This window comes from Zeus faber, assembly GCF_960531495.2.
Source record: "Zeus faber genome assembly, chromosome: 22".
Taxonomy (NCBI): domain Eukaryota; kingdom Metazoa; phylum Chordata; class Actinopteri; order Zeiformes; family Zeidae; genus Zeus; species Zeus faber.
Genome location: NC_137209.1, coordinates 6,921,850 through 6,949,461, shown reverse-complemented (window position 1 = coordinate 6,949,461; position 27,612 = coordinate 6,921,850). Strand labels below are relative to the sequence as shown.

General features: G+C 40.3%; 1 protein-coding gene across 1 annotated transcript in view; it reads right to left on the bottom strand.

The window, feature by feature from the left end:
• Positions 1-21,631: 21,631 nt before the first annotated feature.
• The window catches only part of pcdh7b (protocadherin 7b), a gene marked incomplete at both ends in the record, with an annotated part of 122,678 nt that continues 116,697 nt past the window's right edge, over positions 21,632-27,612 (bottom strand). The window contains one exon of the mRNA XM_080022860.1: positions 21,632-22,134. Within this exon, the coding sequence (XP_079878986.1) occupies positions 21,632-22,134 (503 nt within the window). The remainder of the gene's footprint in view (positions 22,135-27,612) is intronic.

Genomic DNA, 27,612 nt, shown 5'->3' with positions numbered 1-27,612 from the left:
GGATTGACGGTCGTCAATTGGATTCAGAATGATCCGGTCGTGACGAAAAGACGTGTCTGTGCAAGTCTGAAAGATGAAACTCAAAGACAAAAGGAGAAAATGGCTCGGCTTTCAAATGCATGCTTCACCAACGAAAACCGCGTCGGCCAAAGGGACTTGGGGGGGCGACCCGCCATATATTGCGAGGCGGCGCAATTAGATCCAATCTTCCCCAATCAATCATTTTGGCCGTTTCTCCTCCGCGCTCGGGTCGTTTTTGAACACAGAGACGCTTTACTTTCCACCCATTCAAATAAACGCTTGAGCTTGCCAAACCTTGAGTACCAGGTAATGCCTTCTCCAATTAATCATGCCGGGCCGTCTTCGGGCATTGTGCCACGTGTTGGGTAATTGTTCGTCTTTTCCTTTCGACAACCGTGTTGTACTTATTATCATCATCCACGCGTGGGATCTCCTCGCCCTCACCAAACCGCAGCCTCCGCGGCAAACGTGGAGGAGAGGGCTCTCGTCGTCGAGACGTTCGCCTCTCGTCGTGCCGAAACGCGGCGAACAAACAGCCGTGACGGAGGGATGACGGCCCCTGCGAGGAGACTGTTAAAACCTTTCTTGTCGACTTGAAGGTTGAAGGAGGACAGAGATGTCAACGGGGAGATTTTGGCTCTTCCGTCCTATTTTTCCACGCTTCCGCGGCCAAGCGATGGTTGGCGCCAGAGATGGGCGGCGGGGGGCGTGTCAAGGCCTCGGTGCGGGGACTGGGCGTCGCCGTCTCCACCGATAAAACGCTCGTCCATTCTCCCGTCGCCTCCTCTGGGCCCCGTTCCTCCCTCCTTCTCCTCTGCTTTCGTCCACCCCCCCCCCGCTCTCTCGCGCGAACATTAATCAAAGCATTTGACTGGCTGGTCGCGCCGCCGCGGATTCCGGTCACGCCGCTCCAACCCCATAAACGTGGCACCGTATGAATTTGCCCCCGTTCAAAGCAAGCAATTGATGACGGTGATTGATGCGGTTTTCGCACGTCGCCCGCCCTACCCCCGGTACAGTACGTACAGACATCTGGATGGAGTGTTTGGGCTTTCTATTCCGCTGTGTTTCCGTTCTCACGTGCAGCGATCGCGTGCCGTCCGAAGTAGTGGCATCGCAAATGGTCCCCGCCGACGCTCGCCGGGCGTCCTGGGAAATCTATCATTTGCAGCCCGGGCCGACGGAGAGCCTTGCGAGTAATAAGGAATGACCGGCCGCACGCCCCAAAGAAATCCCTCATACTTTCCCCCCGTCGCTCCGCCCCCCTCCCCTCCCTCTTCGCCCTCATTTGCGAGAGACAGAAAAAAATAGGACCGCCGGCCTCCGTTTGGGAGACGAGGAGGCTCGACCGCAGCAGCCAAATTAGCCGTGGGATGTGAATACATGAAAATAATTGGAGAATACGTCTCCCAAATCGATGGAACTTCATCCATGTACTCGGGGAACGACGTAAGAATGCTGCGGCTGAAAAACCTTTTATCGACTTCACCGTTACAGCCGTGTTTTAAATTTCTAAGGAGATGTGATGTTTTATTATTTTTTTCAATCAAAAAAGAATGGATTCCAGACGATCAATGTGTGTGTGTGTGTGTGTGTGTGTGTGTGTGTGTGTGTGTCTACACGCTAAACGTGAAAAACAATAAGATCTGTAATGACATCACGCTCCGGGATCCGATCGCAAACTCAGTCGATGGAATTTCTATGATCGCAATTTAATCAAACTTATTGCAGGAGTCTCTCTCTGCGAGCCGTTGATTTGTTGGAGGCTGACCATGCTTTAGGAAACGCCAATAGTCCAAACATGTCAGGGTAAATGGAAAAGTTTAGGTATAATGTTAGACGGTTAAGTTTAGGTATAATGTTAGATGGTTTAGTTTAGGTATAATGTTAGACGGTTAAGTTTAGGTATAATGTTATAGATGGTTAAGTTTAGGTATAATGTTATAGATGGTTAAGTTTAGGTATAATGTTAGATGGTTAAGTTTAGGTATAATGTTATAGATGGTTAAGTTTAGGTATAATGTTAGATGGTTAAGTTTAGGTATAATGTTATAGATGGTTAAGTTTAGGTATAATGTTAGATGGTTAAGTTTAGGTATAATGTTAGATGGTTAAGTTTAGGTATAATGTTAGATGGTTAAGTTTAGGTATAATGTTATAGATGGTTAAGTTTAGGTATAATGTTAGATGGTTAAGTTTAGGTATAATGTTATAGATGGTTAAGTTTAGGTATAATGTTATAGATGGTTAAGTTTAGGTATAATGTTATAGATGGTTAAGTTTAGGTATAATGTTATAGATGGTTAAGTTTAGGTATAATGTTATAGATGGTTAAGTTTAGGTATAATGTTAGATGGTTAAGTTTAGGTATAATGTTAGATGGTTAAGTTTAGGTATAATGTTATAGATGGTTAAGTTTAGGTATAATGTTATAGATGGTTTAGTTTAGGTATAATGTTAGACGGTTAAGTTTAGGTATAATGTTAGATGGTTAAGTTTAGGTATAATGTTAGATGGTTAAGTTTAGGTATAATGTTATAGATGGTTAAGTTTAGGTATAATGTTATAGATGGTTTAGTTTAGGTATAATGTTAGACGGTTAAGTTTAGGTATAATGTTATAGATGGTTAAGTTTAGGTATAATGTTATAGATGGTTAAGTTTAGGTATAATGTTATAGATGGTTAAGTTTAGGTATAATGTTATAGATGGTTAAGTTTAGGTATAATGTTAGATGGTTAAGTTTAGGTATAATGTTATAGATGGTTAAGTTTAGGTATAATGTTATAGATGGTTAAGTTTAGGTATAATGTTAGATGGTTAAGTTTAGGTATAATGTTAGATGGTTAAGTTTAGGTATAATGTTATAGATGGTTAAGTTTAGGTATAATGTTAGATGGTTAAGTTTAGGTATAATGTTAGATGGTTAAGTTTAGGTATAATGTTATAGATGGTTAAGTTTAGGTATAATGTTAGATGGTTAAGTTTAGGTATAATGTTAGATGGTTAAGTTTAGGTATAATGTTATAGATGGTTAAGTTTAGGTATAATGTTAGATGGTTAAGTTTAGGTATAATGTTAGATGGTTAAGTTTAGGTATAATGTTAGATGGTTAAGTTTAGGTATAATGTTAGATGGTTAAGTTTAGGTATAATGTTAGATGGTTAAGTTTAGGTATAATGTTAGATGGTTAAGTTTAGGTATAATGTTATAGATGGTTAAGTTTAGGTATAATGTTAGATGGTTAAGTTTAGGTATAATGTTATAGATGGTTAAGTTTAGGTATAATGTTATAGATGGTTAAGTTTAGGTATAATGTTATAGATGGTTAAGTTTAGGTATAATGTTATAGATGGTTAAGTTTAGGTATAATGTTAGATGGTTAAGTTTAGGTATAATGTTAGATGGTTAAGTTTAGGTATAATGTTATAGATGGTTAAGTTTAGGTATAATGTTATAGATGGTTTAGTTTAGGTATAATGTTAGACGGTTAAGTTTAGGTATAATGTTAGATGGTTAAGTTTAGGTATAATGTTAGATGGTTAAGTTTAGGTATAATGTTATAGATGGTTAAGTTTAGGTATAATGTTAGATGGTTAAGTTTAGGTATAATGTTAGATGGTTAAGTTTAGGTATAATGTTATAGATGGTTAAGTTTAGGTATAATGTTATAGATGGTTAAGTTTAGGTATAATGTTAGATGGTTAAGTTGAGGTATAATGTTAGATGGTTAAGTTTAGGTACAATGTTATAGATGGTTAAGTTTAGGTATAATGTTATAGATGGTTAAGTTTAGGTATAATGTTAGATGGTTAAGTTTAGGTATAATGTTATATGGTTAAGTTTAGGTATAATGTTATAGATGGTTAAGTTTAGGTATAATGTTATAGATGGTTAAGTTTAGGTATAATGTTATAGATGGTTAAGTTTAGGTATAATGTTATAGATGGTTAAGTTTAGGTATCATGTTATAGATGGTTAAGTTTAGGTATAATGTTAGATGGTTAAGTTTAGGTATAATGTTATAGATGGTTAAGTTTAGGTATAATGTTATAGATGGTTAAGTTTAGGTATAAAATTAGATGGTTAAGTTTAGGTATAATGTTAGAGATGGTTAAGTTTAGGTATAATGTTAGAGATGGTTAAGTTTAGGTATAATGTTATAGATGGTTAAGTTTAGGTATAATGTTAGATGGTTAAGTTTGGGTATAATGTTATAGATGGTTAAGTTTAGGTATAATGTTATAGATGGTTAAGTTTAGGTATAATGTTAGAGATGGTTAAGTTTAGGTATAATGTTAGATGGTTAAGTTTAGGTATAATGTTATAGATGGTTAAGTTTAGGTATAATGTTAAAGATGGTTAAGTTTAGGTATAATGTTAGATGGTTAAGTTTAGGTATAATGTTATAGATGGTTAAGTTTAGGTATAATGTTAGATGGTTAAGTTTAGGTATAATGTTATAGATGGTTAAGTTTAGGTATAATGTTATAGATGGTTAAGTTTAGGTATAATGTTATAGATGGTTAAGTTTAGGTATAATGTTAGATGGTTAAGTTTAGGTATAATGTTATAGATGGTTAAGTTTAGGTATAATGTTATAGATGGTTAAGTTTAGGTATAATGTTAGATGGTTAAGTTTAGGTATAATGTGAGAGATGGTTAAGTTTAGGTATAATGTTATAGATGGTTAAGTTTAGGTATAATGTTATAGATGGTTAAGTTTAGGTATAATGTGAGAGATGGTTAAGTTTAGGTATAATGTTAGATGGTTAAGTTTAGGTATAATGTGAGAGATGGTTAAGTTTAGGTATAATGTTATAGATGGTTAAGTTTAGGTATAATGTTATAGATGGTTAAGTTTAGGTATAATGTGAGAGATGGTTAAGTTTAGGTATAATGTTATAGATGGTTAAGTTTAGGTATAATGTTATAGATGGTTAAGTTTAGGTATAATGTTAGATGGTTAAGTTTAGGTATAATGTTAGATGGTTAAGTTTAGGTATAATGTTATTGATGGTTAAGTTTAGGTATAATGTTAGATGGTTAAGTTTAGGTATAATGTTATAGATGGTTAAGTTTAGGTATAATGTTATAGATGGTTAAGTTTAGGTATAATGTTAGATGGTTAAGTTTAGGTATAATGTTATAGATGGTTAAGTTTAGGTATAATGTGAGAGATGGTTAAGTTTAGGTATAATGTTATAGATGGTTAAGTTTAGGTATAATGTTATAGATGGTTAAGTTTAGGTATAATGTTAGACGGTTAAGTTTAGGTATAATGTTATAGATGGTTAAGTTTAGGTATAATGTTAGAGATGGTTAAGTTTAGGTATAATGTTAGATGGTTAAGTTTAGGTATAATGTTATAGATGGTTAAGTTTAGGTATAATGTTAGAGATGGTTAAGTTTAGGTATAATGTTATAAATGGTTAAGTTTAGGTATAATGTGATAGATGGTTAAGTTTAGGTATAATGTTAGATGGTTAAGTTTAGGTATAATGTTAGATGGTTAAGTTTAGGTATAATGTTAGATGGTTAAGTTTAGGTATAATGTTAGAGATGGTTAAGTTTAGGTATAATGTTAGATGGTTAAGTTTAGGTATAATGTTAGAGATGGTTAAGTTTAGGTATAATGTTAGATGGTTAAGTTTAGGTATAATGTTATAGATGGTTAAGTTTAGGTATAATGTTAGATGGTTAAGTTTAGGTATAATATTTGAGATGGTTAATTTTAGGTATAATGTTATAGATGGTTAAGTTTAGGTATAATGTTAGATGGTTAAGTTTAGGTATAATGTTAGATGGTTAAGTTTAGGTATAATGTTAGATGGTTAAGTTTAGGTATAATGTTAGATGGTTAAGTTTAGGTATAATGTTAGATGGTAAAGTTTAGGTATAATGTTAGATGGTTAAGTTTAGGTATAATGTTAGATGGTTAAGTTTAGGTATAATGTTATAGATGGTTAAGTTTAGGTATAATGTTAGATGGTTAAGTTTAGGTATAATGTTATAGATGGTTAAGTTTAGGTATAATGTTAGATGGTTAAGTTTAGGTATAATGTTAGATGGTTAAGTTTAGGTATAATGTTATAGATGGTTAAGTTTAGGTATAATGTGAGAGATGGTTAAGTTTAGGTATAATGTTATAGATGGTTAAGTTTAGGTATAATGTTATAGATGGTTAAGTTTAGGTATAATGTTAGACGGTTAAGTTTAGGTATAATGTTATAGATGGTTAAGTTTAGGTATAATGTTAGAGATGGTTAAGTTTAGGTATAATGTTAGATGGTTAAGTTTAGGTATAATGTTATAGATGGTTAAGTTTAGGTATAATGTTAGAGATGGTTAAGTTTAGGTATAATGTTATAAATGGTTAAGTTTAGGTATAATGTGATAGATGGTTAAGTTTAGGTATAATGTTAGATGGTTAAGTTTAGGTATAATGTTAGATGGTTAAGTTTAGGTATAATGTTAGATGGTTAAGTTTAGGTATAATGTTAGAGATGGTTAAGTTTAGGTATAATGTTAGATGGTTAAGTTTAGGTATAATGTTAGAGATGGTTAAGTTTAGGTATAATGTTAGATGGTTAAGTTTAGGTATAATGTTATAGATGGTTAAGTTTAGGTATAATGTTAGATGGTTAAGTTTAGGTATAATATTTGAGATGGTTAATTTTAGGTATAATGTTATAGATGGTTAAGTTTAGGTATAATGTTAGATGGTTAAGTTTAGGTATAATGTTAGATGGTTAAGTTTAGGTATAATGTTAGATGGTTAAGTTTAGGTATAATGTTAGATGGTTAAGTTTAGGTATAATGTTAGATGGTAAAGTTTAGGTATAATGTTAGATGGTTAAGTTTAGGTATAATGTTAGATGGTTAAGTTTAGGTATAATGTTATAGATGGTTAAGTTTAGGTATAATGTTAGATGGTTAAGTTTAGGTATCATGTTATAGATGGTTTAGTTTAGGTATAATGTTAGATGGTTAAGTTTAGGTATAATGTTATAGATGGTTAAGTTTAGGTATAATGTTATACATGGATACGTTTAGGTATAATGTTAGATGGTTAAGTTTAGGTATAATGTTAGATGGTTAAGTTTAGGTATAATGTTATAGATGGTTAAGTTTAGGTATAATGTTATAGATGGTTAAGTTTAGGTATAATGTTAGATGGTTAAGTTTAGGTATAATGTTAGAGATGGTTAAGTTTAGGTATAATATTATAGATGGTTAATTTTAGGTATAATGTTATAGATGGTTAAGTTTAGGTATAATGTTAGATGGTTAAGTTTAGGTATAATGTTATAGATGGTTAAGTTTAGGTATAATGTTAGATGGTTAAGTTTAGGTATAATGTTATAGATGGTTAAGTTTAGGTATAATGTTAGATGGTTAAGTTTAGGTATAATGTTAGATGGTTAAGTTTAGGTATAATGTTAGATGGTTAAGTTTAGGTATAATGTTAGATGGTTAAGTTTAGGTATAATGTTATAGATGGTTAAGTTTAGGTATAATGTTAGATGGTTAAGTTTAGGTATAATGTTAGATGGTTAAGTTTAGGTATAATGTTATAGATGGTTAAGTTTAGGTATAATATTTGAGATGGTTAATTTTAGGTATAATGTTATAGATGGTTAAGTTTAGGTATAATGTTAGATGGTTAAGTTATGGTATAATGTTAGATGGTTACGTTTAGGTATAATGTTAGATGGTTAAGTTTAGGTATAATGTTAAAGATGGTTAAGTTTAGGTATAATGTTAGATGGTTAAGTTTAGGTATAATGTTAGATGGTTAAGTTTAGGTATAATGTTATAGATGGTTTAGTTTAGGTATAATGTTATACATGGATACGTTTAGGTATAATGTTAGATGGTTAAGTTTAGGTATAATGTTAGATGGTTAAGTTTAGGTATAATGTTATAGATGGTTAAGTTTAGGTATAATGTTATAGATGGTTAAGTTTAGGTATAATGTTAGATGGTTAAGTTTAGGTATAATGTTAGAGATGGTTAAGTTTAGGTATAATATTATAGATGGTTAATTTTAGGTATAATGTTATAGATGGTTAAGTTTAGGTATAATGTTAGATGGTTAAGTTTAGGTATAATGTTATAGATGGTTAAGTTTAGGTATAATGTTAGATGGTTAAGTTTAGGTATAATGTTAGATGGTTAAGTTTAGGTATAATGTTATAGATGGTTAAGTTTAGGTATAATGTTATAGATGGTTAAGTTTAGGTATCATGTTATAGATGGTTAAGTTTAGGTATAATGTTAGATGGTTAAGTTTAGGTATAATGTTATAGATGGTTAAGTTTAGGTATAATGTTAGATGGTTAAGTTTAGGTATAATGTTATAGATGGTTAAGTTTAGGTATAATATTTGAGATGGTTAATTTTAGGTATAATGTTATAGATGGTTAAGTTTAGGTATAATGTTAGATGGTTAAGTGTAGGTATAATGTTAGATGGTTACGTTTAGGTATAATGTTAAAGATGGTTAAGTTTAGGTATAATGTTATAGATGGTTAAGTTTAGGTATAATGTTAGATGGTTAAGTTTAGGTATAATGTTAAAGATGGTTAAGTTTAGGTATAATGTTAGATGGTTAAGTTTAGGTATAATGTTAGATGGTTAAGTTTAGGTATAATGTTAGATGGTTAAGTTTAGGTATAATGTTATAGATGGTTTAGTTTAGGTATAATGTTAGATGGTTAAGTTTAGGTATAATGTTAGATGGTTAAGTTTAGGTATAAGGTTATAGATGGTTAAGTTTAGGTATAATGTTAGATGGTTAAGTTTAGGTATAATGTTAGATGGTTAAGTTTAGGTATAATGTTATAGATGGTTAAGTTTAGGTATAATGTTAGATGGTTAAGTTTAGGTATAATGTTAGATGGTTAAGTTTAGGTATAATGTTATAGATGGTTAAGTTTAGGTATAATGTTATAGATGGTTAAGTTTAGGTATAATGTTAGATGGTTAAGTTTGGGTATAATGTTAGATGGTTAAGTTTAGGTATAATGTTATAGATGGTTAAGTTTAGGTATAATGTTATAGATGGTTAAGTTTAGGTATAATGTTAGATGGTTAAGTTTAGGTATAATGTTATAGATGGTTAAGTTTAGGTATAATGTTAGATGGTTAAGTTTAGGTATAATGTTATAGATGGTTAAGTTTAGGTATAATGTTATAGATGGTTAAGTTTAGGTATAATGTTAGATGGTTAAGTTTAGGTATAATGTTATAGATGGTTAAGTTTAGGTATAATGTTATAGATGGTTAAGTTTAGGTATAATGTTATAGATGGTTAAGTTTAGGTATAATGTTATAGATGGTTAAGTTTAGGTATAATGTTATAGATGGTTAAGTTTAGGTATAATGTTATAGATGGTTAAGTTTAGGTATAATGTTATAGATGGTTAAGTTTAGGTATAATGTTATAGATGGTTAAGTTTAGGTATAATGTTAGATGGTTAAGTTTAGGTATAATGTTAGAGATGGTTAAGTTTAAGTATAATGTTAGATGGTTAAGTTTAGGTATAATGTTATAGATGGTTAAGTTTAGGTATAATGTTATAGATGGTTAAGTTTAGGTATAATGTTATAGATGGTTAAGTTTAGGTATAATGTTAGATGGTTAAGTTTAGGTATAATGTTAGATGGTTAAGTTTAGGTATAATGTTATAGATGGTTAAGTTTAGGTATAATGTTATAGATGGTTAAGTTTAGGTATAATGTTAGATGGTTAAGTTTAGGTATAATGTTAGAGATGGTTAAGTTTAGGTATAATGTTATAGATGGTTAAGTTTAGGTATAATGTTATAGATGGTTAAGTTTAGGTATAATGTTATAGATGGTTAAGTTTAGGTATAATGTTATAGATGGTTAAGTTTAGGTATAATGTTAGATGGTTAAGTTTAGGTATAATGTTAGATGGTTAAGTTTAGGTATAATGTTATAGATGGTTAAGTTTAGGTATAATGTTATAGATGGTTAAGTTTAGGTATAATGTTATAGATGGTTAAGTTTAGGTATAATGTTATAGATGGTTAAGTTTAGGTATAATGTTATAGATGGTTAAGTTTAGGTATAATGTTAGATGGTTAAGTTTAGGTATAATGTTAGAGATGGTTAAGTTTAGGTATAATGTTATAGATGGTTAAGTTTAGGTATAATGTTATAGATGGTTAAGTTTAGGTATAATGTTATAGATGGTTAAGTTTAGGTATCATGTTATAGATGGTTAAGTTTAGGTATAATGTTATTGATGGTTAAGTTTGGTGTTGGGCTGTCGTTCATGTCCAATACATTTGCAGAATGATCGGGTTTTAGGAACAATGCCATGACACTGATTTGTTTTATCCGTATGTATAAACCCCCCCCCCCCCCCCCGTCATCTCCCTCCCTTACATGAAACCAAACGACCAAATATAAATCACTCCACTTTAACGAGGCCTAACTCGCCACTCCGGGGATAATGTTTCCCTCAAATTTAAAGACAATAAAGAGGGAAAAAAAACAGCATAAATTGGAAGACGACGAACGGCTTAATTTAAGGCTTTTGCGATCCCCCCCCCCCCCCCCCACACACACACACACCCGCTGATGTGATTCCGGGGTCATTACCGCGCACCAGCGAGCATCATAAATGGAAATGGAATTGATATTAAAACGGCATACTTCACGTTTGATGGCGGAGCGGCGATCAATGCTTCTTATTAATTAGCTTTGCATGTAGGACGCTTGGGGAGAAGCTTCCTCTCACTCCTCCTTCTCGCGCTTTCTTTCTTGTTCCACTCGTTTTTTTTCTGCAGAACGATCATCATCCAATAATCGAATCGATCGGTATTATCGTTGCGTCTTGAGGGAGGGTGCATTTCATTCGCGAAAAGACAGCATAGGTGGAATATATTTGTTCGGGCGGAATGACGGAGAGAGATGCAGGCTTGACTGGAGGTTTGCGGGCACTGCAGGGTTTTTTGGGAGACGTTTCAACGTTAGGGCGCTCCGGTGTGGAGGTCCTTGATAAACGGTAAAATCAAGCAGACACAGATGCGTCCGAGTCAGTTGTGGAAGACTTTCTTACGGTTGTCTCTTGCTTTGGAGAGTAGCCGGGCCGTTAGCGGTAGTGTTAGCCATGCAGCTTACACTCAGACTAGCAGCCTGAAACAACCAAATAATCCATTGTCCGTTTGATAATCTGTACAAGACATTGTATTGCAGTGCATTACTGCTCTGATCAAAAAGTAAAGCGATACGGTGTCTTTGCAATAGCGTCGCAAACAATAGTACCACTTGGAAACGCTGGGGGGGAAGGTGAAAAATTGTCTATTGCACCTTTAAACAGAACAAGGATTTAACATTTCCAAATGTTTTGGAAAAAATCAAATAAATCCTTATTTTTACAGCGCTAAACATGCTTTTGCACATGCACCTCCAGACGACGTCCAGACAATCAGGTCCGGACATTGTCCAGAGTTGCCCTTTCACACATGCGGCACACAACCGGAGATTGTCCGTGTCAGACACGTTTACACCTCCTGGAAATACTCGGTTTGGTTTAGACGAGGGGCGCTGTCTGGGTAGAGCGTGTAGGCGGTAGCGCGTGATGCAGTGTCGCTGCAGAGTTTTACAGCAGAGCCAAGATGGCGGACGAGGCTACAGACTTATCAGTAATTAAGACTTTTTTTTTTTTTGTGGACACCGCCCAATTATGAAATAACTGGCCCAGCCTTACCCGCCACGGCACTTCACCTTAGCGTCGACACTTGCTCCTCCTCCTTCGCCTACAGTGGTTTCTCGGCGCTACAGTACCTTCGCAAGGCTATTATCTGGCTGTCGGTCGAGGCGCTATCTCCCGCGCTCCTCTCTCTCTCTGGGTGCTCGGACATGACACCCCTTCAGAGCGGACCTTCCAGGTGCTCTTATCAGGGGCCCGGCAGCTCCGGATGCTGTAAGTCCTCGTGTTCTGGAGGAGAATACAAGAAGCTGTCTTGGGGAAGGTCAACGGGACAAGGCCGCCCTTCCCCCTGTGTGGTCACCTGGCTGTAGCCTCACATGGATCTCGTTTGAAACACCCTGTGTAGGCTACATAGGCTACAGACGTCAAAGGTCAAAATTTCATACGGTATTGCATCTTTATATTGACGATTAAAGGAATCAAATCAAATCATGTTTTCGTCTATAATGGGGTTAGGGTTCTCAATGTTTTTTTGTTAAAGGGGGCCTGGGAGCTATCATGGGGATTTGTCTTTCAAATACTTCTAATTCGAATACCTAATGAGGCTGAAATACGTGGATGAATATCACCTTTTTAGCGTATGTTTAACATTTTGACAAGGGCTCCATGAGACATGTCGAGTCCACCAGCCTCACACCCATTGTAATGCTGAGTACAGGACGGTCCGCCCACCTCCTCTGCGGTCATCCATCACCCTTCGTAATATACTTATCTCAACAGCTATCGATGGGGGTCAGATGCCGACGAGGGATGAGGTCGGCCGCAATGTCTGGCTGGCGCGTTGTGTGGGAAATGAACGCCGGTCTGAGGTGACAAATACAACTAATTCTTACAATGTGAATTCTAGACACACTCGCACCTACAAAGAGAGATGTGACATCCTCTAGTCCAGCGAGTTTCAACCTTTTTCATAACAAGGGTGCTCAATTTCATGGAGATGACTGTAGGTCAGGGACCTCTACTTGATCAGGTTTTGTCTCTGGGACCCCATTCTAAGCAGAATTGCACCGTTCAATATGATTAAGCTCAAACATCCGGACCTTATTTAGGGAGAAAACAGTGAAACTAGGGGTCAAAATAGTCATTATTATACATCCTGTAATGGTACCAAAGCCATATAAGTGTGTTGAGCGATTAAGGATTTTGCTTGGGACCCCCTGGAACCTCTCGAAGGACCCCTGGGGGGGTTCACGGGTCCCCGCGTTGAGAACCCACACTCTAATCCCCCTGAATTTCAGCAGTTCGACAACAACACAAGGAGGTTTTGGTGGACGACAATGACTTTATCCCACACTCAAAGTTTCCGTTTTTTGTCCCGAAATGTTTGTCTTTGTTGTTTTGTTTTTCCTCCTAAAATGGCACTTATTGTTGGAGATTATCTTCATCACACAGACCGTGGAGTTGCACATTGGGAGCCTCGTCCACCAAAAAGTGCTGATGTGAAAGGGGAATAAGTTTGTGTATTCAGACCGGGTTTTTGGGTTCAGTGTGTTTTGGCACAATCGCAAAATGATAAATTGCCTCACGGTTCGCATAAGTGATATCAATGCAGTCTGTAATTTCAGCACAAAGCCACTTCATCTTATTTATGGTATTCATAATATTCAGTCCATGTTTAATTCATAAAAACAAAAAATGAAGCAAAGAATATTCTGCAGCCACTCATTGGTATGCATTGCCTAAACATTAATTACATTCAAATGCATTCTAATTTGTCTTAATTTCTCACAGAAAAAATTACTTTCCGCTAGTTATTCCACGCCAGACGATTCAAAATGCGAGAGGAAAAGCAAATGAGATTGCAAAAATTTGCATTTCGACGCAACTCAAACCTAATAATTTCTTAGATTCAAAAAAAGGCAAAGAAAGAATAACTAAACTACACAAACGCAAAAAACAAAGCAAAAGAAAACAACGTATTTTTGTCACAACTCAAAGGCGAAGCGCAAACGTCCCTTTCGGGAACTATGGAGCCCGAAAAACTTTTCCCCTTTCCAAATTATTGAACTTTGGGAGATTTTAATTTTACGGCGCATTGTAGTTTTCTATTAAGACGCCATTAGCGGTCGGAGGCGACGGAGGGCTGTTAATCAGAGCGGAGGGAGCCGACTGGAATGGATCTCTAATTACCTGGCCTGTAATCGCCTCATACATCAACCAACGTACAGGGCACACACACACACACACACACACAGGACATTCTGGGTGCTTTCACACACACAAATACATGATCAAACTCAAATACATACTCAATGGTGTCTATGTGTATGTGTGTGTGTGCGTGTGTAAGTAAAATGTCTTCATAATAATAATAGGAATCGTTATAATCAATAATCACATATTTTTAATAATATAATCACAATGAGGTAGGCAACATGGTAATCATATTACATTATATAAACATATAGTATAATAGTATAATAATAGTATAGTTAGTATAATAATAATAGGTATAAATGTATATTCTGATGATTAATCATTAAAGTCCCTGCAAAGTCAATTCAGTGATTTGTTTCTAAACACATTGTATATGTTACAAAGTAATTGCTCAAAATATTTGAAAAGACTGAACGATGCAGTACTGAACTGCGGGTGTTTTTGAGTTTTTGGGTGGGGCTAAATCATGACCTGATGACGTATACATGGTCACACTTGGCACGGCCCCTCCCCTAATACCATATACACACCAGTTTGGGATACAACTCGGCTTTCCCTAACCTATGAACGCATGCCGCGGACGCCCGGGATAAAAAAGAACCGTTCCGTTGGTTTGACCGTGCGGGTTTGGTTACTGTAGCATTAGCCACATGCTAGCAGGCCGCGGCAAGCTGCCCCCCAGACAGCTTTGAGGTGAGCAGCTAGACGCACAGGAATGGGTGAAACATGGCAGTTACTCCAATGAAAACAAGATTGGCGGCGGTTTCAGCATGTCAGAACAGAGGGAACTGCCTTCCCCCCCCCCCCCCCCACAATTTTGAAAGCTAATTTAATATACTTGGTGATTTTTTTTCAATCATTCAAATTTGGCTGAGTGGTTAATGACACATTGTTCTGTGGTGTGACAAACTCACAACACATTTATTTTGGCATGAAAGGGACTTCAGTATGTAATGTTCAATTCAATAGGTTTAATGGCGCGCTGTGGCTGCAATCGTTTATACAGGTCATGGGTGGTGGCCGACAGGTAAACAAACATAACAAAAAGCACATGGCTCGGTGACGTCACATAAAGGGGCGCGGCTTGGCGCCACTTACCCGCCAACATAAACCAGATTCTAGATTTCAAAGAAATGGCCTCACAACATCGAACTAAAGTGAATAAAACAACACCATCAGTAATATTAATGAAATAAGTATACTCACGCTCGTAGCAGATGCACACAATGGAAAAGGAACGTTTCGGGACTCTCCAGGCCAGGTGGCAGAAACAGGTGATCTGTGATTATTCGAGATATGAACCTTAAAGGGAAGGGTACATGTCTGATTCAAACCTGTGAGGCATTTTTACTTGCATAGACACACATTAAACACCTGCATGTGCAAAATCATGCATACACACAAACCACATATACAATATGACAGATACATACAAAAAAAATATGTACACATACTCATTAACACTCCCGGACACATTATATTAAACGTAAACACAAAGAAAATAGACAAACAAGAAATAAACTAGCTTATCAACAAACCCATCATAATTGCATAGTTTTACCTAAACCATCCTTTCTCTTCATGTGTATATAAATGTGTGTGTATGTATATTCATATATTCCCTACCAGCACACAGGTGTGTGGTGCCCTGCATATTTTTAAAAAGTGATCAATCTATTGAGAAAATCCTCTGTTGGAGCTGCGGTGGAATCAGGAATAAATTATCAATCAATTTTCTCTCTTTATCAATTCTTAGGAGTGGTGTAATTCTAGAATGCATACATTCTATATTATATATAGTCGTGTGTCCCACACACACACACACACACACACACACACACACACACACACATACGCACACACACACACACACACACACACACCGATCAGCCACACCATTAAAACCACCTGTCTAATATTGCGTAGGTCCCCCTGGTGCCACCAGAGCAACTCTGACCCATCGAGGCATGGACTCGAAAATTTGACCAAACCCTAGACTTTAAAGTTAGGTTTTAAAATCATTAAAAAAAAACAAACGGTTGCCTCTGTTCCGAGACGCTGAAACCACGCCCGGTCGTGTCAATCGTGTTAAACGTTGACATGCGTCCATGTTCAAATGTTCTGCTGAACCCAGTCCTGTGTGTCTAGTTGCTCACCTCAAATCACCGCTGTCTGGCTGCGCGACTCCTTGCTTTCTGATTGCCCCTCACGCCCCCAAACAGCTCTGACCCGTCGAGACACGGACTCCACAAGACCTCTGAAGGTGTCCTGCGGTATCTGGCACCAAGACGTGAGCAGCAGATCCTTTTTTCGGATTTTGGAACGTAGACTTTGGCTTGGCTAGCGCTAGTTGTTGCCGCTGTTGTTGCTGCTGTTTTTGCTGCATGCGTTGTCGTTGTTTTAGCTGTTGTTTTTGTTGTTGCTGCTGGTGTTGTTGTTGTTTCTGTTGCTGCTGCTGTTGTTGTTGTTTCTGTTGTTCTCTCATTTGTTGCTGCTGTTGTTTTTGCTGTAGTAGTTTCTCCTGTTTATCTCGTTTCTGTTGCTGCTGTTTCTGTTGTTGCTGTTGTTTCTGCTGTTGCTGCTTTTTCTATTGTTGTTTCTGTTGTTTCTGTGCTGCTTCTTTTTCAGTTGTTGTTTCTGTTGTTGTTGAGGCAGTTGTTGCTGCAATTGTTGCCGTTGCTGTTGTTGTTGTTGTTGTTGCTGCTGCTTTTGTTGATGCTGTTGTTTTAGGGGCATTCTTTTGAAATGACCAGCTGACAACTATGTTCTTTTTTTGATTGTATTTCTTGTAAAGCGCATTGTGTTGCCCTGTATAAAATGCCCTTTATAAATAAAGTGTGATTTGACTTGACTTGACTTAAGTCCTGTACAGTAAGTTGCTAGGCGGGGCCTGTGGATCGGGCTTATTGTTCCAGCACATCCCACAGATGCTCGATCGGATTGAGATCTTGGGAATTTGGATTCCAAGTCAACATCTTGAACTCTTTGTCATGTTCCTCAGACCTTTCCTGAACAATTTTTGCAGTGTGGCAGGATGCATTATCCTGCTGAAAGAGGCCACTGCCATCAGGGAATATCATTGTCATTAAGGGGTGAACTTGGTCCACAACAATGTTTAGGTAGGTGATACATGTCAAAGTAACATCCATGGAATGCCAGGACCCAAGGTTTCCCAGCAGAACATTGAGCATCACCAGAGCATCATACTGCCCCTGCCGGCTTGTATTCTTCCCATAGTGCATCCTGGTGCCATCTCTTAAAAGGTAAATGATGCACAGGCAGCTGGACATCCACATGATGTAAAAGGAAACATGATTAGTCAGACCAGGTCACCTTCTTCAATTGCTCCATGATGCAGTTCATGGGATACACTATGTCTTTTGACAATATTATACCATATCATATCATATATATTATATCATAGCCAGCATGAACTTTTTGATTTGTGATTTGTGCTACAGTAGCTCTTCTGTGGGATCGGACCAGACAGGCTGGACTTCAATCTCCAGGTGCATGATCCTTGGACGCCCATGACCTGGTCACCGGGTCCTTCCTTGGACCACATTTAGTAGGTACTAACCACTGCATACCAGTAACATCCCACAATACCGGCAGTTTTGGAGATGCTCTAACCCAGTCGTCTAGTCATAACAATTTGGCCATTGTAAAGTTGGTCAGATCCTCACGCTTGCCCATTTTTCCTGTTTCCAAGACACACACACACATAAATATGTATGTATGTATCTATGTATGTATGTATGTATGTATGTATGTATGTGTGTGTATATATATATATATATATATATATATATATATATATATATATAATGTGTGTGTGGTACCTACTTTCCAGCAATGCAATCCTTCATGGTGTTATGTATGTACTTATACATATATAGTTTCGCGCAAGGATATTAATTTGTTCGTGAAAATTGCCTGCAAATTTTCCCGAGTTGAGATGTTGAATGTATTTTCTGCAACACATATTCAATATTAAATTCAAATATGCATATATGTTGATAAAATCAGACCAGTAGGCATTCTTTTGTTTAGTTTTACCATGTTATATTTTAATTTCTGCAGAGACAAAAATGACAAGCAATGTATTTACACAAACCTGTACAAAAGCAACTTAAATTATGTAAAATATCTCATAAATAGAAGTGGACTTGCGTTCAATACATTTTGCCATGTTCAGCTAAGCTGCGTGCATAGTGACTCATATTAAACAATGATAAAACTTGTTCCTCAAATTCTATAGTCAACATCCAAGTCGCAGGACAAATAGTTTAATGGTTAATATTACAAATTCTCATTTAACACACCGTGAATGCTATAGGAATAAAGGAGAGTGCCAGTTGAGCATACACCTCAGGCGGAAAAAAACATGGCCGCCAAACATAGCTCTAATCAGTTAGCATCCGTTAGCATCCGGGGCGGGGTGCGGGTCGTGTTTGCCCATCGCCAGAACCTTTTCATTTGTCTATCGAAACTTATCAGACATGCAGATTTTGATATACGAGAGTACCGCAACCTCAAAGATGGTACTTATCCTTACATGTCAGCCATTTTGTTTTTCATTCTGTGTGAGTGTGTGTGAGTCCTTACTGCTTTTCCCGCCTTTTTCTCCCTTCAAAAGCCTCTCGTTTGAAACCCTAGAGCTTCTGTCGTTCACACCCCAAGACGTGGACGTGACCTCTGATGTCATATAAAAAGGAACAAATCATCATGACGTGATTTCCATTTGCCATAAGTATTTTCGTGCGGTAGCTAGTTCGACGAGCTAACCGAGTCCCAAATGCAACATTCCGACTCGCCGCTTCCGCGAAGGAAAGCCTTCTCACGTCGCATTCCATTTTTTTATTTTTTACGATATGCAAATCTGCAGGATGTGTTTTTTTGTGTATTTGTTATTGAATGTCACCCCCTTGTGTCGATTTTTTTGTAATGCATCGTCTGCATAATTGGTTACGCACCATTCCAATCCAACATTGAATCATACCGATAGGTATAAAAAGGCACAATTTGCATATTTTGCATTCACACTATTTTTTTTTGTACGTTTTTCTTTTTTACAGAAGCACTCAAAATATACAAAGTGGCGCCAGATCGAGAAAAGAAAAGAAAAAGGAAAACAACGCATTGTTGCTTTGATGGTTCCGAATGTTATTGTACGACAAGTTCATGTGGTTGGTTAAACACTTAATAGAAAATTAGGGGAATATATGGTGTAGAAAAAAAGGCAAAACTAACACAGGCATTGATATAAAATTTCAAATCGCAAAGTTCAGAGTGAAATGGGCGTGAATGGAATCCAACTAATGAAAATCATAGAAAAGTAGAGTAAAGTGATATAAATGAGGAAGCCAAACAAAAAAGTCAAACAAAAGCTTTTAGAAATCCATGTTTGAACTCATCTACTCAGCCAAACGGTCGGTATAGGAATAACAAAAGCAAGCAACAGGGTGGACCTTCATGTTTACAGGGACATTTTTTTTTTTTGTACATTTTGTTTTACAGATTTTTTTCATTTTCCTCCCCACGCCTTCCTTCCCTTTTTCTCTTCCGGTTAAGTGAAGTTCCCATTAAACGTGCAATAAAAAGTACATAGTATTCATGTATACAGTTGATAAGTATAGGAGCACTTTCTTTTTGAACAACAAGTGGTTTTACTTACAGACTACAGATCGCTGGACCGCAGAACCCCCCCACCCCCCCACAAAAAACAGCTTCAAACCAAAATCATTTCACCAACGTACAAAAGAAAGCGTTGTTTTGCATCTGATAATTATTTTGCTTTTGAGACGCCGCGCCTCCTTATCTTAAAAAAATATATAAGAAAAACAATAATAAGAGTAAATAAGGCGGCCCGGCGTCTCGGTTTGACTGTCGTTTGGGCTGTGAAGTGTCTGTCGTCTTGGTTACTATGCAGCCTCAACTCTCGAGTGCACACTTAAAGGGAGATTGGGGGAAAAATGGAAACTTTTTTGTTCGATTTGATTGATTTCTGATTTCCGTCCCAAGCCTCAAAGCCGCCTTGTTTGATGAAGCTTTGGTTTCACTTTAATGCCTTTAGACCTTTTCCCTAAACCGGCCCCGGATTTTGGTCCACTGAGCGACCGACTGACTCAGACTCTGAAGTCCTTATATAAGAGGCGATGACGTTCAATGCTTACTGTTTGCATGTAACGACTTGATATTTATTGCTTAGTCTAACACACAACGAAAGGTATTCACAATTTAAAAAAGGGGCCGTCGTGGCCATGTTGACATCTCATCCCTAAGCCGAGCCACTGGTCTACAGTTCTACATGTATCCTTCATATCTGGTTCAAAAACAAGCCTCCACCTCGTGGTACCAACGTAATATTAGCATGCCACAAACCATTCATTGTCCATTCATCAAAACCTACACCCGTGTGTGTGTGTGTGTGTGTGTGGAAAGCTGTTTGTGTGTGTGTGTGTGTGTGTGTGTGTGTGAACCAGGATCAGCACTTACATCACCATTCACATCCATGTGCACAAAACTGTCCTGACCTCCATTGATTGATTGATAATACCTCTAAACACTCACATTGGTCACCAAGCAAGGGGCAGGGCAGGTGCGGGGGGTGGGTATTTGGGTTAGGACTCAAACTTGCCATCGATGCAAAGTATGCCACTTGAAATGTATAGAAATACACAGAAGGGGGTGGGGTTGGGGTTGGACCGATGCATTATGTACAATGCGACCCTCACCGGCGTTTTATGAAAGCGGCGTAGACTATACACACACTGGTACGTAAGAATCCTTTACATCATGTCCATTGGTTTAGGCGCATGTCATCGGCGTAGAAGATGCCGACGGCTCCAGTCGTGAGTCCAAACAGAGAAAAAGACGTGTCTTTGTAGCTCTCTTTCTGGCCTAGAATGCCTAAAGCTTAGTCTTTCCCAAACTCAAAACGATGGAGATGCAGTCCCCAGATATACTGGGGAGGGGGATTTGGTCTTCTACTGGACAACGTTCATCACACGCAGTCAAAAAATGCTCGGGCCATCAGATGAGTCACTAAGGACAAAGACTATTGGTACGTCTGCGATATACATACATGTCTGTGTGGGTGTGTGTGTGTAGATATTGTGGCCGTGATACATCCTCATGGCCAGAGAGTCACACGATCCTTAAAAAAAAAGGCAGAAACGGACGCACTTCAAACTAGTCCACAGGTACAACTTGCTTTCTAGAAAATAAATCAACTGGTGGGGGGGTATTTGTACACTGTCAGATTTGTCCGGTTTTTCCAAGGGGATGGGCGTTAAATGTCAATGACTTGGGGGGTCTTCGTATGGTGTATGCATGCATGTTTATGGAAAATGAGCGAAATATTGTACAGATTGACTGTCAGGCAGCAGAATATGTCGCAGCAGGCCCAGACCCAACCGGCGGAACCTCGTCCCAAAGTCCAGGCGACAGACTTCCTCCCTAAGGTTACGACCAGAATTAAGACTCAAACAAAGAAAAGGTAAGGTTTTCGATCCACTTTGCTTTTTCGCCAGGCAGCGGCCATTCAAGTCTATGGAGAACGTTTTGCCTAGTGCGCAAAAAAAAGCATTTGGAGCGTCGTAGTGGCGGTGGGTAATCTACCGTGCTAACTGTCGTCGTACTATAAATGCCAAGGGTGGAGTAGCGCAGCGAGTATATCCAGCGCCCCCCTACCCCCTGCCGCTCACAGGTACACCTCCCGTCGCGTCAGCGTGCCGCAGGAGGTGGGCTTGTACTCCCCGGTGGGCGCTAGGGGGATCTCCTCAGTGGGGTGGCTCAGCACCTCCTCCCCTCCGCCCCCGGGCGAGCCGTAGGAGGGCGAGCCGAAGGCCTCGTAGGAGGAGGAGGAGTTGGCCATCTTCTTGTTGAGCAGATTGCGGTTGCGGTCGCCCATCATTTGGGTGGAGGCGGGGTCTCCGTTGGCCATGGCGGACATGGGGAGGGCCTCCTGGCCGCCGGACTGCTCAGCGCCACTGCTGCTGCCGCTGCTGCTGCTGCCACTGCTGCTGCCGCTGCCGCTCATGAAGGTGGAAAGCTTTGGTTGTTGGGGGTTGGTGGTGGTGGACTTTGATGGCCGCCGCTCAGGCGACGTGCGCACGGGCATCCAGCAGGAGTCCGAGTGGCCGTACTCGTCGCATTCCCGGGTGCACTTGCCGGTCATGGCTACGTCGGGCAAGGGCCGAGAGTCTGGAGGGGAATGAGGAAAGACCAGTTAGTGACGGGGTTTTGTTCGCCAACACTAAGACACAATTTGCTCATTAGTAAGCTAGTCCTCCTGCTAAAACAATCCTGACGCTAGACATTTGGTGTGGTATGTGTTGTTTGAAAGTGGTGTGGTTATCAATATTTCCGCCATCAGATGCGTGAGTCTATGCTGCTCCCTTCCACTCGCTAGCGGGATCGTCATCTCATCTGAATTTTTAGCGTGGTGGGATAACAAGTTCAATTTAGAATGTTTTGTGACTAAACTTGCTTTCATGCATGACTCATACAACACGACAAAGCAAAAACGGACAAATAACAATAGAAAACGATGACTACCACCAGCCAGCACGACATCCTCAAACCGGAAAGCGGCGGTGGTTAATTAGAGGCAAAACAATGTCATGCTTCAAAACACGTTTCAAGTGGGAGCTTGGGAAGGGACATGGCAGGGGATTGGGGCGTTGCAATGGAGGACGTCAAAGAAGAGGTCAGTTTGTGTGCAAGTGCTTCCAGAATCTAAAGCCCTAAATCATTCCGTGGGGTCCGATCTGAACGTGTCGTGGCGTGTGTGTGCACTTAAACATGGCCGAATGTGGTTGGCATGGCGGGAGTGCGACAGAAGCCCCCTTATCTTATCTGATCCGGTGATTGACAGACCTCAATCGCAGTCCGATCTAAGATCTAAGGCTTAATAGCTTAGCGTGGATCAAGCGCCCTGACATCCTCTTTAAATCCACTAATAGACGTCTTGACCAATTACCTAGCCTGGGCGGGAGGCCTCAGATTATCTATGTGTACTGTGTTGTTCCGAAAAGCAAATCATGGGCTTACGAAGCCACACCGGGACAACAGGTTGGACAGAAATATCGACAGACAAAGACGCTGAGGACCAAAACGCCGGTTATTTGAAGGACGAGGAAACAAATGACATCAGCTGGCCAGAGATGATGCAGAAACTCAAAGGGGGGAACTTGCAGGAGGGACTTTTAGGGTCTATTCTGCACCCCTGACCAAACCCTAAATCAGACATTACGCAGTGCCGAAATTAAAGTGGTAATCCATGAAATTGCCTGTGCTGGGACTCCTGGAAAAGTCATCAGAATTCCATTCATAAGGTGCGGTTCTGTTTTGTAAATGTTCTTCCACTGACCACAACCAGCCACGCTGCTTTATCCAATTCATTGTTCCCGATATTTGTATTTTTGCCCCGGAAACCAACAACGGAAGCACCGGAGAGAAGCAAATACATACATTGAATGGCTGTTTCTAATAAAGTGTCAGCTAAACAAATAGGGGATGAATATCAAATAGGGATTACCACTTTAATAACGGTGCCGGTGCCTTTTGAGTTGCTGTGTTAGTTACGTTTTATCCGTGGCCTAAAGCAGCAGTATGGGAAACCAAAACAAGCAAAGCGAGAGTGAATGCAAACCAAGCGGCGCATGCTGCCCTCGCCCTTAAGAGAATGACAAAACAAAGAGTTTAGACCATGGCTTACTTTTAATGCTCTTTTTCTCCTGTAAAAGAAGAATAGAACAAAAATTACTTCGGAGGGATTTCTTTTCTCTCTCTTTTTTTTTTTTTATTGTTTTGTTTTTGCATGGTGGAAAGGTATGCAAAGTAAGATAGGAAGAAAGTTTTAACTTAAAGACAAAGACAAGACTTAAAAAAAAATTGCAAATTTATGCAGCACAGACACATGACCAAGGACATAAGCAGAGACAAGGACGGGGAAATAAAGGGAGACAGAGGAAAAAATAAAAAATAATACTCAAGAAACGGAACGGGAGAACGACATCGTTCTGCATAGTTCTTTAATCCAAAATCAATAGCCTGTTTGGGTTTGAATGCCTTTCAGCGTGCGCTTGAATATCACATCAAGAGTGCCATTCCTCCACTGTTAGAGACACTAGGAATCCATTGTATTCCGACCATTTGTTGAAGCACCGGGGAGCACCAGGGCTCCTGCGACTCAACAGATCATTAATAAAAATGTCTTTCTTTTATTTGGGGAGAGTGTAACAGCCGTGATTGAGGAACCGGCAAGGCGGGAGGGGGAGAGTCGCGGCAGATAATAACATAATTAACATGCCGACTGATGTAAGAAACTCTCAGTGAGGAGCTGTTGAAAATGGCCAAATGGGATGGCACAGGGAATAGCGAGAGAAGACAGTTTTGCCGACCTCGCCCTCTCTCTCTCTCTCTCTCTCTCTCTCCGTCAGTCTCGCTCCCGCTCTCTCTCTCTCTCTCCGGCCTGCGGTTTTAAAAACACAGACATCAGAGAGCATACCACTGGATACCTGCAGCTGATTGGCTCCCTCATCTACGTCTGAGATTGAACCATCCGGCCCCTACACCGCTACCGACCCTGCACAGCGACCGCCCGAGGTCTTGTTTAGCTCCTTCCCCGGCTCCCGCTCGCATGCCTAATTGCCTCCTTTACCCCATTTGCACACAGACAAAAAAAAAGTCAGCAAGCAGAAGAGAAGGCATGCTCTCGTCCCTGGCAACCTTTTTCGCAAACTTTTGCTGTCATGGAGAATTAGCCAGAGTCGGCCCCCGCCAGGGTCAAGGCGGGAAAAGTCTGAAACCCATCTTTTGCCTTTCTCGGGCTGCTGATCAGGTGCGAGCAAACTGACGATCTAAATGAGTGGCTTCTTCAAAACACGAGGGGGGAAATGCGAGAGGTGAAAAGTGATTGAAACGATAAGAATAGATTTAGACAGAAGGTGAACGAGGGAGCGGGCGGGAGAGGGAGAGAGAACTGTACACTTGTGCGGGGGCGGCTCTGTATGCAATTTGCGTGCTCAATGCGAGCTAATTATTTCCGAGCTTCATGCTCCATTGACTCCGCTGTCTCGCAGGGAAGAAAACAAAAATTGAGAGATTTTCCTCTTGTCATGGACCGGGTGAAAAGAGGCTCGAGAAAATATTTTCTTTTTCACCACGGCTCTGACTCCTCTGACTTGGCTCTCCCAGGGGTATCGGACCCTGGTTTTGAATCTCCCGAAAGCTTCTTGCAGGTTTCCCTCTGGGTGATCTGAGAGGATGTTCTCCCTTTTGGACATTCAGAGTTGGTTGCTGAGGCCATGGATGAAATAACCTCCACAACATAGTCTGAGCATCCAAGGCCCTCTGTCCAATGGGAGGACATCGTCCTACCTCCAAAAATGGATCAAATTCACCAAGAATTGATTTGTTTTCGGTCACGCCCGTTGCACGTTCAACGTCGACTGTGGGGGGTTATGGAGGACGTAACCTTCCAACCCCACTCTGAACGTCCAGGGGTCTTTGTCCATGAGGTGAATGTCTACCGACATTCCACAAAATGGAGCTAATGGATCAAACATGTATACATTTTTGGTGATTCAAGGGGACGTTCTCCCATTGGACGAAAGCCATTGTATGTCCCGAGAAGATTATTAGATTAGAGTACTCTGTGCAATTACTAATTGCGCAGAGTACAAGTACTAAGGCAACATGCATTTTACCATCCTAGTAACTGACGTATCTAGGAGCAGTGGGCTCCCATAAGTGTCTTGCTGAAGGACACATCAGCACGCTACCAGGAGGAGCCGGGGATCGAACCGCAATCTTCCGATTGCCAGACGACCCGCTCTACCTCCTGGGCCACTGCCCCTGGAGGGTACGGATCCCGTAAACCCCCTCCAAAAAAAGCACAGCCGCTGCGAGTACAACACTGCTATTTGGCTGGCTACAGATGGCACAACTGTGATTAGCGGCAAACTCTTTCCGAGGAACACGCAGTGCCACCGCCGAGTCCATGTCCACGGGCCCCTTATTCCAATACCGCCATTCAGAATAAGGGACATGGAAAAACATCTTCAAAGGAAAGAGCCGCGGGCGCACGTGCTAGCACAGTGCTACCGCTACCCGGGCTTTTGTCGCACACTCGGAGAAAACCTCCCGCGAGCCAGCACCGCAAAAAAAAAAGAAAATGAAAAAGAGGAAAAAAAACGACACAATACAAGTGGGTCACCGCCTTTTTAAAAAAGAGCCATCGCAACGTGGCGGAGGCTGAAAAACCGAGGAAAGCAGGGGACCCTACTGTATATGGGGTGTAGGTCCAGAATCAGCAGCGCACTTAAATTGGCCGGAGGAGACGACACTCTCTCTCTCTCTCGCGCTCTCTCTCTCTTTTCACTGGGAGAGTTTTGAAGTGAAGTTGGGGATGGTCTTCCGTGTAATTCCGCCAACTCCGACTCCAGCAGTCAGCCCCGTTCTCCAATTTTGCTCAAAAGAGGCTTCCGTCGGGGAGAAAAAGGGGCGACTCAAGGGCTGAGTGGCAGACGGGGGGAGGAGGGGTTGGCGACCGAAAGGAAGCGCCGCGGCTCCCCCACCCCGAAACATAATTACAACTAGAGAAAAAGTCCTGCCGCCATGACGACCGCCCGCTGACACGGCACTGTATATGCTGCTCTGAGATATTTCTGCTTCCCGCTGTGGATTTCTGTGTGTGTGTGTGTGTGTGTGTGTTTGTGTGTTGCTGGGGAGAGGGAAATTTGCATTACTTGAATACTTCAATGCTCATGTCGCCAAGAGTTTGAGCGGAAGGCGCGGCGGCCTCTTTGTCAATGTGCGTGATTGTGTACGCGTCGGCAGCCCTGCTCGCCCAGCGCGCAGAAAGTGGGCCGTGAGCCGCGGCTTTTTCCCGAAAAACCGGCTCCAACCAGCTGCCCTTTTAGCCGCCTGCTACTGATGCACCAAAGAATGGAGAGTGGGAGTTGAATAGGGGGGGGGGGGATTTTCGACTGGCGCGGAAATATGTCAGTCAGGCAGGATGGGGGGGGCTTGCGCCGGGGGTCCGCCGCCATCGCCCACTTTACCATATTGTCAGAGCCACATATCCGCATTGTCATCGGCTCAGTGTCCAACTGGAACCTCTCTCTCTCTCTCTCTCTCTCTCTCTCTCTCTCTCTCTCTTTTTCTGTCTATCTCTATATCCCGGCTTACGCGGCCCATTGCCCGCCGCTTAGGCTCGGGGCTCGGCGACCTTCCGCCCTTTCGTTCTCAGATGGGAAATTCAACCCAAACAGCTGAGGCGAAGGGAGAGGGTGTGAGAGAGAGTGAGTGAGTGACAGAGAGAGAGAGAGAGAGAGAGAGAGAGAGAGAGGGAGAGAGATAGAGAGAGAGGGAGTGAGAGAAACTGTGCGAGAGACAATGACAGTCCAAAAGAAAGGGTGGACAACGGCAAAGATGGATAGGTGGATGGATGGACAGGTGTGTGTGTGTGTGTGTGTGTGCGTGTGCGTGCATGTGTGTGCGCGTGCATGTGTGTGCTGACTGCGGCAGCAGGATCGGGCCCTGGGAAGAAGAAGTGAAGCAGCAGATTGAGTGGAGTCGACAGCATGGCCGCCTCTGGGCCGTCGCAGGCCAAACACACTGCCAAAGAGAGCAGCGGAGGGTGAGGGGGGTGGGGTGTGCGGGCGGAGAGGCGGG